Source organism: Rutidosis leptorrhynchoides, chromosome 8, assembly GCF_046630445.1.
Source record: "Rutidosis leptorrhynchoides isolate AG116_Rl617_1_P2 chromosome 8, CSIRO_AGI_Rlap_v1, whole genome shotgun sequence".
In the NCBI taxonomy this organism is placed as follows: domain Eukaryota; kingdom Viridiplantae; phylum Streptophyta; class Magnoliopsida; order Asterales; family Asteraceae; genus Rutidosis; species Rutidosis leptorrhynchoides.
In genome coordinates this window covers 89,777,748-89,789,870 of record NC_092340.1, presented here as the reverse complement: position 1 = coordinate 89,789,870, position 12,123 = coordinate 89,777,748, and the positions used below count along the sequence as shown (strand labels likewise).

The 12,123-nt window shown below is 32.7% G+C and overlaps 2 protein-coding genes across 2 annotated transcripts; both read right to left on the bottom strand.

The window, feature by feature from the left end:
• Positions 1-3,261: 3,261 nt before the first annotated feature.
• LOC139861255 (alpha-dioxygenase PIOX-like) lies at positions 3,262-8,696 on the bottom strand. Its single transcript, XM_071849584.1, has 10 exons — positions 8,535-8,696; positions 8,019-8,288; positions 6,043-6,192; positions 5,787-5,920; positions 5,479-5,692; positions 5,226-5,371; positions 4,662-4,889; positions 4,325-4,527; positions 3,818-4,061; positions 3,262-3,706 (listed from the first exon to the last, which is right to left on the bottom strand). The coding sequence occupies exons 1-10, from the start codon at positions 8,655-8,657 to the stop codon at positions 3,463-3,465; spliced, it is 1,956 nt and encodes a 651-aa protein (XP_071705685.1). The 5' UTR covers positions 8,658-8,696; the 3' UTR covers positions 3,262-3,462.
• Positions 8,697-10,069: 1,373 nt separating this feature from the next.
• LOC139863611 (uncharacterized mitochondrial protein AtMg00810-like) lies at positions 10,070-11,242 on the bottom strand. Its single transcript, XM_071852224.1, has one exon. The coding sequence runs from the start codon at positions 11,240-11,242 to the stop codon at positions 10,070-10,072; it is 1,173 nt and encodes a 390-aa protein (XP_071708325.1).
• Between the last annotated feature and the right edge of the window lie 881 nt (positions 11,243-12,123).

Below are 12,123 nucleotides of genomic sequence, written 5' to 3'. Positions count from 1 at the left end.
ACGGGGATGTCAAGCCCTATGGATCCATATACCACTACTCGCGTCCACCAGTTCTTATAACTGGCAGTTACTAGTTACCAAAGCTAAGGGATTTTCGGTTCAAACTCAGTGTAGAATTTAGTATGTACTTGTATCCATTGCGTTTAAAATAAAGTGCATGTATTCTCAGCTAAAAATATATATTGCAAAAACAATTAAAAAGGGAGCAAATGAAACTCACGCATATAAATATTGTATATCGGTTAATAAAGTATTTGCATGTATTCTCAGCCCAAAAATGTAGAGAGTAAAAGGGATCTTATGAAACTCACCTTATCAGCATATAAAGTCGTTCATCGTAATGTGATCGAAACTCAGAGTATCGAATAACCATAGATCTCAACGTATCAATATTGAGATTTAATATTGTAGAAAAGTACGTAGACGTAACGGAGATGATAAACACTAGGTTTGATTCACAAATATACCCCCGAACATTACCCATAACCTCCTTGGCAATAACCCATAATTTCCTTAACTCTAGCTTGCTCGTAAACTTGTTTTGAAATCGTTTGGACATAACCTCGTCGTAGTATTTTATGTATAATACTAATAATATTACTAATAAAAATAATAAGATTAATAATAATAATATTAATCTTAATAATATATATATATATATATATATATATATATATATATATATATATGTATATATATATATATGTATATATATGTATATATATATATATGTATATATATATATTTGAGAGACAGAGAGATTTTGAGAAAAAAAAAGTAAATATATTCGAACAAAACTTGCGAGCTTTATAGACCTGGCCTGATTTCCACTGCCATGCGATCGCATGGCTGGGCAGTGTAATTCCCATGCGATCGCATGGGAAACTTTTCCAGCTCACAATGTTTTGGCAACTAGCTCGTCGACATATTTTTATAATATATATAATATATAATTTAAATTAATTAATTATATTTTATATTTTATTCTCGTGCATAGTTGATTTGTAATTTTTTTTTCGATAAGTCGTACGTCGTCACTCGACTTATGTCCCGGTTCCGGTTTTTCGAATGTCCCTTCGTACGCGGAGAAAACTTGTACATTACATTTTGGGACACGTACCTTAGTCAAAATATAGCCTTAAATTATCCCTAAATTATATCACTCAAAATATAACTTATACATTTGAGTGTTTTGGTCATTTACATCTATAAATCATCGTCTCGCTATTTGTTAAAATACATTTTAAAATAGTGTTTACTGTAGCAAAGTTAATTTTTTACTGTAGCAATTCACTGTAGCAAAGTCAATTTCACTGTAGCAAGTAGTGATTTTCGAAAACACTGTAGCATTTTGAGTACTGTAGCAATTTGAAAATACTGTAGCAAATTAGTGTTTTACTGGTTCATCTTAAATGCTTTAGTTAACTTATATAAATATCAATCGAATCAATAAACGAATGTTACTATCGTTTACTAAATAACTTGAAATTATATATATGTATATATCTTTTTAATATACATAAATCAGTTTTTAAATACACATTGGAAGTTATTTATAAATAAATTTTAATATTAAATATATTCCAACTTATCATATATATTCAAATAGATATTTAAACCAATAAGTTTAATGTACGGTCTCAAACAATTAATACATTGTTACCTTTTCAAATTATAGTATATATGTATCTATTTATATATAATTGTTCGCAAATCGTCGAAAACAACCGAAGGGTATTTAAAAATATAAAAGTAGTTCAAAAATTTTGAGATTCGGTTTTACAGACTTTGCTTATCGTGTCGGAAATGTTAATCATACAAAGATTAAGTTTAAATTTGGTCAGAAATTTCCGAGTCATCACAAAAAACCACAAAAACGTATCTCGGTTACATATATGATAAACTTTTTCGAAAGATCAATTTTTCCAGTTATCATACGCATATTCGATTACATGATTCACTAGGTTAAACTATTAATCAACTAAATAATAGATGAATTGATTACCTGATTTAGTAGACTATACGATTCGATATATTGCATAATCCTCTCAAATCTCCGAAGTGTGCAGTGTGCTCATATATCTCACAAAATTAAAAACACAATTTTTTTCAAGAAACATAAAATTGTAGATGAAGATTTCAAATCTATGAAATTGGTACTTAGAAGAAAATAGGTAGCGTCTAAAAAATGAAGCAAACCGTCTTTCCATCATTTTTTTTCGAATCTGAAAAACCACAAAAACGTATCTCGGTTACATATATGATAAACTTTTCCGAAACATCAATTTTTCCAGTTATCATACGCATATTCGATTACATGATTCACTAGATTAAACTATTAATCAACTAAATAATAGATGAATTGATTACCTGATTCAGTAGGCTATACGATTCGATAAATTGCATAATCCTCTCAAATATCCTAAGTTAGATGATGATATGCTTTTAACCGGTCGTAGGATTCATTGTTTTGGATTCTATTTCATGATTAGTGGCGAGCATTTTGAAAGAAAGCTAGGTTTTCCTTTAGTGATCATGAAAGTGAATTTGTGAATCCCTAAATTGAAATTTGAAGAACTCTGTTTTCTATTTTTCATCCCGTTTTAGTTTTCCTTCTAATGTCTAAGGGTATTTTAGTCTCAATATTGCTAAGCTTCAAGATTATGAGGTCATAATCATGATGTGGAGATTTCAATGGTCTTGATTTAAGGGTTCATTAGAAATGGAAGGCTAGGATTAATTGTTATTAGATAAAATGAGATTTCAATGGTCTTGATTTAAGGGTTCATTAGAAATGGAAGGCTAGAATTAATTGTTATTAGATAAAATGACATATTTTTGTGTTTGTTATTATATATATATATATATATATATATATATATATATATATATATATATATATATATATATATATATATATATATATATATATATATATATATATATATATATATATATATATATGGGGGATGATTCTCACACACACTTTTTTGATCCTCACACACCAATTGAGTATTATTAGAAGAGTAAAAGGTTAAAATAGGTGTGTGAGGATCAAAAAAATGTGTGTGAGAATCATCCCCCTATATATATAGATAGATAGATATATAGAAGTATAGATAGATTATTATTATTATTACAGTATTAAATAACGAAGTAAAACACACCTTTTATTTGTTTATTCTAAAAAATACATACATACTCCGTATATCTTTTCGACTTTTCATGAACGTTAACTTATTCCACCTGATGACCTGAATGCTTAAGAACAAAAATAATTATAATTACATGAATTATATTTTATTTCAAAATAACGAATTAAATTACACATTTTAATTTTAATTATTTCTAACATATATCATTTCATGATCCTGAACTTACTGCACCTGAATGCTTAAGAACACAAAGAATTACTGTATATAATTACATAAATATACATTATACCGATGCAAATTATATATCTCAAGCTTGTTTACTTGAAGATTTTGGGAAACGGAGATAAATTGGTATTGGATTATGAGGTTTCGGTACATCATCCCACACCGAAAAAGCACTCGTCGAGTTCATCCATCGATCCGTCATTTCTGGAAAGTTTCGGTCCAAGACATCCTTCAAACTCTCTGTTGTATTCACCCATTCGAACCCTTTTCTCGTGTACACCTCTTCGTTAAAATTGCTTGTGAAGAATCGATCAGCTTCGAGTCTCCTGCAGTTTGTGGACATACAAATTACGAGTATTTAGTACTTATTTGTTCGATCTGTTTGTTTTTTAGCTTCGAGTTTTATATTTTTCGTGTCGTTTTAGAATTTTAATTACCTTGACGCCATGGCTATAAAAATTACAAAAGCTGTCTCACTAATAGCGAACCCATCAATCTTTTTCTCGGCAGCCATTCCCACCAATAAGTCGAGCTGCTCCACGTCATCATCGTACACTTCACGTAATGTGTCGATAGCATCTTGATCGTCTGTTAGATCTTCCCATTTGGAGATAGGAATCAAAAAAAGCGATCTACGAAACTCATTGTATCTTGCTACACTTCTCTCTCTATCCCTAAAAACTACATTATCATTATCATATAAACTATGTTAGATCAAGAATCAACACTAGTTATATATTAGGACTTGTGGTCATGTATAAATATATTGTACACATGAATAGTTGCCATTTAAAAAGTCAATATTAACTGCTTAGTAAATCAATTGATACACCTTAACGACATCTTTCAAAGTTGTCGTTATAAAAATCGTTATATATATATATATATATATATATATATATATATATATAAAGAAAAGTTTAATAATGGAAGATGAAACGTACTCTCAAGTGAGGCTAAGTCGATATGATCAGGACGATCTGTGCCATCGACGTTTTGAGGCACGATGTTCCTAAGCCAGTTTGGATAATTCCATAGCACAAGTGCACCACATGCTTGATGTCCCATTGATGCCATTTGTGTTGCTAATCCAATTTCTGATAATTCTTTTTCACCATTCTTACCAATCAAATTTATCATGTCAACCCTGTAATCAAATTTATAAATATTATTATTTAAACATATTTCTTAAAGCAATATTATCTCTTTGTCAAGTTTAATATGTAAGTCAAGAAAGAAAGCTACATGACATCTATTTATGTGGGCTCCAAAATGACTTACTTTTTAGCCAACTTTGGAGACTTGTTTGGTCCTGGTGTTGAATTGATATTCCTAATATGAAGTTGATCAGGTAAAAGAGAGTGCATTCTGTAAACACTTGTAAACTCTTCGGTTAGCGAGTATGGTACGCCATGGTTATTTGGTTCCTTTAACCCTACAAGACCTCCTAAAATGGCTCCTCCAACATTCCCAAATATGTCCTTAACTCTTTTCCCCAATATCCCATACCTGAATTCACAAATTTTCAAATAAACATTAGTACATTGTGATATTTCATGAAATTAAGTAGTAACGTATATATAAAACAGTAGTAAAAAAAAGGCAGAAGGTTTTTCCTGTTCGGGCTACCCGAGAAGACGAGTAATCCAACCCCATATACTCTGATGTACATAGCCGAGCAGGATTACTCCCTGGCTGTTTTCAACTCATCCCTAACTACCACTAAATATTCGTCCTAGACAGGATTCTAACATGAGACCTCTTACAAAAACTCAAAGTCTCAACCAGTGTGTTATCTTGTGATGGTTATAATACAGTAATAATTAGTTTAGGAAAATAGTATACCAGTTAATCCTCATGGCAGCTTCAAGGGTATCTGTTTTAAGAAGCTCGATGGTCCAATCGATGGTGTGGATCTTAGCTATCACCGCAGAAGTAACTAATCTTGCATGATGATATAATTTATCATCGTCAAAATCAGGATACGCTTTCTGATTATTATAATTATGTAAAGTATAAGTAATTAAAAATTTAATGCATGTTTCTAGTGTATTGAACAAACTTGATTACACATGCTAATTGATGTGTATATATGTACCTTTAACGCGTCACAAACAGAATTGTGCTCGTGGATGAAAAGGGCTTGTAACGTTGAAACGCCAATCCAACTATTACGAATGTCGCCTGCTATAGCCAACCCATCTTCATCATGTTGAAGTAGACCATCTTTTGAGATCTTGAGTTTTCCGTCCTTGAATGTTCTAACGCGATTCACCGCATGTGAATTGCTTCCATACACTGCACTACCATCCCTATATATATATACAAGTATCAGTAATTAACTTCATATTATGAGTATATATTAAAATGAATGTTTATATCAATTTTAATTTATAAAAATCATACCACCAAGGAGTTCTGATATTGCGATGACCTTTCTTAATATCGTCTAAACCAGTATCAACTTGTTTAGTTTCATCAAACTTGAAGGATTTAAGAGGGCATTCACTGGCTACTTCTGTTGGTGCTTTGAGCTCAATCTGAAATTAAAAATGCATGCATGGTTATGAATCATGATGTGTTATTTATTTCAACTTCATCTAATTCTATAGTTAAGCATTATAAGTTCGATGTTAAATGATGAATGTGGGTTGCGAATAACCTGTTTTGTTGACTCAAGATGATCAATCCAGTCATGAATCATGAACTGAATCCATGAAGCAGCAATCATGTTGAACTGTTTTCCGGTATCTTTAACTTCTTTGCGCGCTAGAAGCTTTGTTGCAACCACCATGGGATCTGGCTTCAGCAACTATGTACAAAATGAATTTGATTGAGCTTGAACGAAAATATAATATTAATTTAAGATTTTACTAATAATGGTAGAAAATGCCGTCTTTAAAGAATTCGGAAATTGGAAATGTATAAGTTTCTGTCGTTAAAAAAGAAAAAATCAACTAACTTAAAGTATGAGGTTTCCTGGCTTATCAAAAAATAATAATAAATAAATTTAATTACTAATGAAAGTGTCACAAAAGTCCGAGTTGAAGACCCATGGTTGACCTGATTAATTTGTACCGGAAAATTGAAGTCAACATAGAATAGTCGTATTGACCTTATCTTACCCGTCAATTTATTTTAATGTAGTACACGGAGTGGTTGTTAGAATCATTATTACTAAAAATATTTTAATGTAGTACACGGAGTGGTTGTTAGAATCATTATTACTAAAAATCAATATATAAAGCACAAAAACAACAAAAGATTATAATAATATTAATTAATTATTACTAGCTACTCTTGAATGACACCACTAGTGTCAAATTAAGCATTAAGCTATCACTTTTTCCGAACTAGTTTATCTTATTTTTGAGTCATTTTGAACCTATCTTAGATATCCATAAAACAAAATAGTAGGTAAAACAACCCCATTTGTATAATAATGTTTCATCATATAAACTGACATATGTAAAAGATTAAATCATATTATTATTACAATATGTTTGAATAATCCCACGGTGTAGTAGCTAATGATTAATTAATTATTTACTTATAATTAAATTGGACTAGTATGAACCAAATTATACTATATTTATATTTATTATTAATTACCGTCTATTAATTATTATGCTTAATACCAAAGGTCTTATAGTCTGAGTATCAAGAAAAATCATTAACTTTAAAATTGTGAGTGCGAACCTCGTTGTAGACTATATGATGAGTGTGTGTATTACTATTTGGGGTTTTAAAAAAAATATTATGCTTAACTCAAAGTGAATTGAACATAGTAATAATTTTACTTTTTTACCTTTTTTGTTATATTGATTGATGATGATAATGATTATTGATTTGTTGCTGAATCATTTTTCATATGATACAGATGGGTTCTCCTTATTTATTTTTATTATGAAAATGAATCAAAAGATAAATTAAACTCTAAAAAATCTAAACTCGGGAATATAAGTTAAGCTTTTAAGTTAAAAAAAAAAAAAAAAAACTAATACGGATATATAGTTTTTATTGTTTAGACTATTCGAAAAAGGTGAATAATTTTACTCATACACCCAGTGTTGTAAATCTCAGGAGATCTCCCCCGAAATCTCATTTTTAGAAAGCAACTGAGAAGAGATGCTCATCTCCCGAGATTTCTCCGTCAACGGAGTCAAACTTAGTCAAAGCCATGATTTCTCGGATTTTCTTGCTAATTTGTAAGGTTTTCTTGTAAAATTCGTAATTTCCTAGATTTTATCACTCATTTCTTGGATATTCTTGTAAAATCTCGTAAAAACGTATGTAAATATACATATATTTATATTTTTATGTATATTTTTATTTAAAAAACTATAAAGTCAACTTAAGTCAACGTAAGTCAACGTCCGAGATCTCGCCGAGATTATTCCGAGATGCCGAGATCTTCCTAAAAAAGTCCAAACGAGATCTCCCCGAGATCCGATTCTCAACCTTGCATACACCTTAACCGGTTTATAGTTTATACCGTGACTATGACCCTTTCAATCCCTAATCACCTCAAAAGATATATTGTTAATGATGTTTAAACTTGAGATAGAAATTCAAGATCCCGGTTACTAGGTTATCCAATAATGGTTTAAAAAAGTACCGAAAGAAATAAGAATATACCTTATCTTTCTGATCAACGGGGAGCACGTTCCGGCCAAAAAAAGTTCCTTCACCGCCAGCATATGCGTTATGAGGATCATTGAACTTTCCGTTGGCTGTCCTAAACGCAACGTCATCAGGATTGAATCGAACTTCCACCTCTGCAGATTTTCCAACTTTGATCAAATTGTAACCATCGTGAAGACGTCGTCGTATAGCCAAGTAGATAAGTCCCAAGAACACCGGTAAACGGTGCCACCCAATTCCCGACTTATCAACACCATGAAGGATCTACGTACACGAATAAATAATCGATCAATTAATTAATTCCATCTTTATATTGAAATACATATAGACATAATTTTCCGAACTAACTAACTACATATTTACATTTTTAATCAGTTAAGATTCATGCAAATACACTAGATCATATGACAAGAAGTTGTGTGCCTGTAAAAAGTACTGTTTTTTTGTGTGTGTTAAAAAACATGCATGTATATATATATCTACGTACGTACAAATGTACAATATACGTACCAAGAAGAGAAGTTTGTCGATGAGTGACATCGTCTCGAATATTTCATGGAAATCGTTATGAATGAAACGTTTGATGGGTGAAAAAATAAGAGATTTTGCATAAGATGTTAATGAGAACTTCATGTTGAAATTAATGGACAAATTAAAATTGGAAGTTTTTATTAGTGAGTTTTACAAATGCAAGATGGGCTACTATTTATATATTCACGATAAAGGTAATATGGGGGTTTCAAAAACTGTTTAAAATTTGACTCTTGAAATATTCAACAAATGGGAACTTGAAAGTACCAAAGAATGGAATAGTTACCCATAATTTTTATAACCACCACATGCACATCCAAGTTGAACATTTTTGAAGTCGAGTATGTACAAGCAGATGGTGCCAAACCACTACTCTATTACAAATACAAGTCTTCTAATCTGGATCTGGTTATTTACTAGTTATTAGTCGATCAGTGAAGAACTCACACTAAAATTTTTAATTTTATAAAATGTATGACCCAGATTATCAAATCATATTTGTATTTATGTTGTAGTATATATTTTTTTCACTAAAATAACAATTAGTATTAAAATTAAATGAACCTTCATCAATAGATGAAACATCGCCGAACCGATACACAAGAATATTAACGAAAGAACTCGAAAAAAGTAAACCGAAAGTGTTTGTAGTATATACATTTATTTGGATTTGGATGTTAATAACAAGTTCATTTTTTTTAGAACGACAATTTTGGCATCGAATCCTCTAATTTGCCACTCACGCACCCGTTAGAAAGAAACTCCTCGCATCCATCGCGCAAAGCGTACCCGAAATGCTTTATGTTAACCAGTTTGACCCGCACAGAGTGAAAGATACCAGAGGCACAACCTTGGAGAAGAATCCCCCCTCAGGATTTGAATCTACACCTATTTTTTCAAAGATACGGGCCTACAATCAACTAAGCCTTTTTACCACTCAATCATTAATTCAGTGCTAATAACAAGGTCATTGATCAGCCAAAATCACTATACTATATATAAATATTAAAAAGTGTTTAGATGACTTTTCTTGGGGGAGCTCGATCGAACAAGTACATGACCCACTTTTTAGCATCATATCATTTCTAATTTTACATTTTTTAAGTTGATTCCATAGACTTTCGACACAAATTTAGTTACAAATTACTCTAATTTTTATGTCCAAGAAATGAAGGTAATGTGAAGTTTTGACTGATATTACACATATAGCAAGTTATTACTATTTTTTTGGAACGAAAGTTATTAACGTTTTAGTTATATCTCTTTCATACGAACTTCGATTCAATTGATTCAAAAAATTTAACTCTCGTGATTTAAAGAGCTACAAGTTTCATTTAAAGTGGAGGGTCACAATGTTAGAACACGATATACAATCACGAGCGTAATTATGAAAGTGATATTGTTATTGCTTGATCCATAACATAAACATAACAGCCATATATAGGCAAAAAACCCTAACAATAATAAATGGGCTGAGCCCAACAAATGTAATACATGGGCTAATAATAACTACGCTAGCATCCCCCCGCATTTTGAGCGGGAGTGATTCGGACACTCAAACTGGATCGAAATTCGTCAAACAATGCATACGGTAGGCCTTTGGTGAAAATGTCTGCAAACTGATATCTAGAAGGAACATGCAAGACCCAAACCTGTCCCTGAGTAACTAAGTCGCGAACAAAGTGTATATCAATCTCTATGTGTTTGGTGCGCTGGTGTTGAACCGGATTAGTGGAAAGATAAACCGAGCTGACATTATCACAGTAAACCAATGCAGCATAGGTGAGCGGACAGTGAAGCTTACGCGGTAGATTACGTATCCAGCATGTCTCGGCAATGGCATTGGCAACACCACGATATTCCGCTTCGGCACTGGAGCGGGAGGGCGTGAGTTGCCGCTTGGAAGACCAGGAGAGGAGATTGTTGCCGAGAAAAACACAATAACCAGAGGTGGAGCGTCTGGTGGTGGGGCAACCTGCCCAATCTGCATCAGAATAAGCTACCAAGGTGGTGGGGGATGACGCGTAAAGCTGCAGGCTAAGATCGGTGGTCCCCTTAACATAACGAATGATCCGTTTGAGAGCGTGGAAATGTTGCTCTCGAGGGTCATGCATGAAGAGACAAATCTGTTGTACGGCATATGAGATATTCGGGCGAGTAAAAGTAAGATACTGTAATGCCCCTACAAGGCTACGGTAGAGAGTCGGATCCTTGACAGGAGGACCGTGCGTAGTAAGTTTGGCACCCGGTTCCACAGGGGTCCTACACGGGTGACAACAGGTCATATCTGCCCTCTCAATGATCTCGGTGGCATACTGTCGCTGAGATAGGAACAATCCAGATGTGGTGCGGGTGACATTGATGCCAAGAAAATAGTTCAGAGGGCCCAAATCTATCATAGAGAATTCCGTATGTAAAGAAGTAATGATCCGCTGTAGAAGACCTGTAGAAGAAGCAGTCAACACAATATCATCAACATACAGAAGCAGGTAGGCAGTATCAGATCCCTGACGGTAGATGAATAGAGAGGTGTCACAACGGCACTGGTGAAACCCAATCCGCTGAGCATATCCTGCAAATCGCTGAAACCAGGCACGAGGGGCCTGTTTAAGACCGTAAATGGATTTCTGTAATAAGCAGATATGATCTAGATAGCGCGCGTCCCGAAACCCTGGGGGCTGATGCATGTAAACTGTCTCAGAAAGGTGTCCGTGAAGAAAGGCGTTCTTGACATCTAATTGATGAATGGGCCAATGTCTAGATACCACCAAACTAAGGACAGTCCGTATCGATGCTGGTTTGACAACCGGGCTAAAAGTCTCATCACAATCAATGCCAACCTGTTGGCTATGACTGTGATGCCCCGTACAAAACCATTGTGTACGAATCATCAACAACAGGATCATTACAAGGTCAAATACTATATGCTGTATCAAAATAAGTTTGCATTCATGATAAAATGTGACGTTTTAACCAACGTCAAATATTTAACATTCGAAAGTATGCTTCTACGAATAGCAAGCAAAGATAATAGTACGTGACCCATATGAAATGTCCCGTTCATATTGATTATAAAAGTTCCATATTAATTGATTTCGTCGCGAGGTTTTGACCTCTATATGAGACGTTTTTCAAAGACTGCATTCATTTTTAAAACAACCATAACCTTTATTTTATCTATAAAGGTTTAAAAAGCATTACATAAATTATCAAATAATGATAATCTAAAATATACCGTTTACACACGACCATTACATAATGGTTTACAATAAGAATATATTACATCAAAAATAAGTTTCTTGAATGCAGTTTTTACATAATATCATACAAGCATAGACTCCAAATTTTGTCCTTATTTTAGTATGCAACAGCGGAAGCTCTTAATAATCACCTGAGAATAAACATGCTTAAAACGTCAACAAAAATATTGGTGAGTTATAGGTTTAACCTATATATTATCAAATCATAATAATAGACCACAAGATTTCATATTTCAATATACATCCCATACATAGAGATAAAAATCATTCATATGGTTAACACCTGGTAACCGACATTAACAAGATGC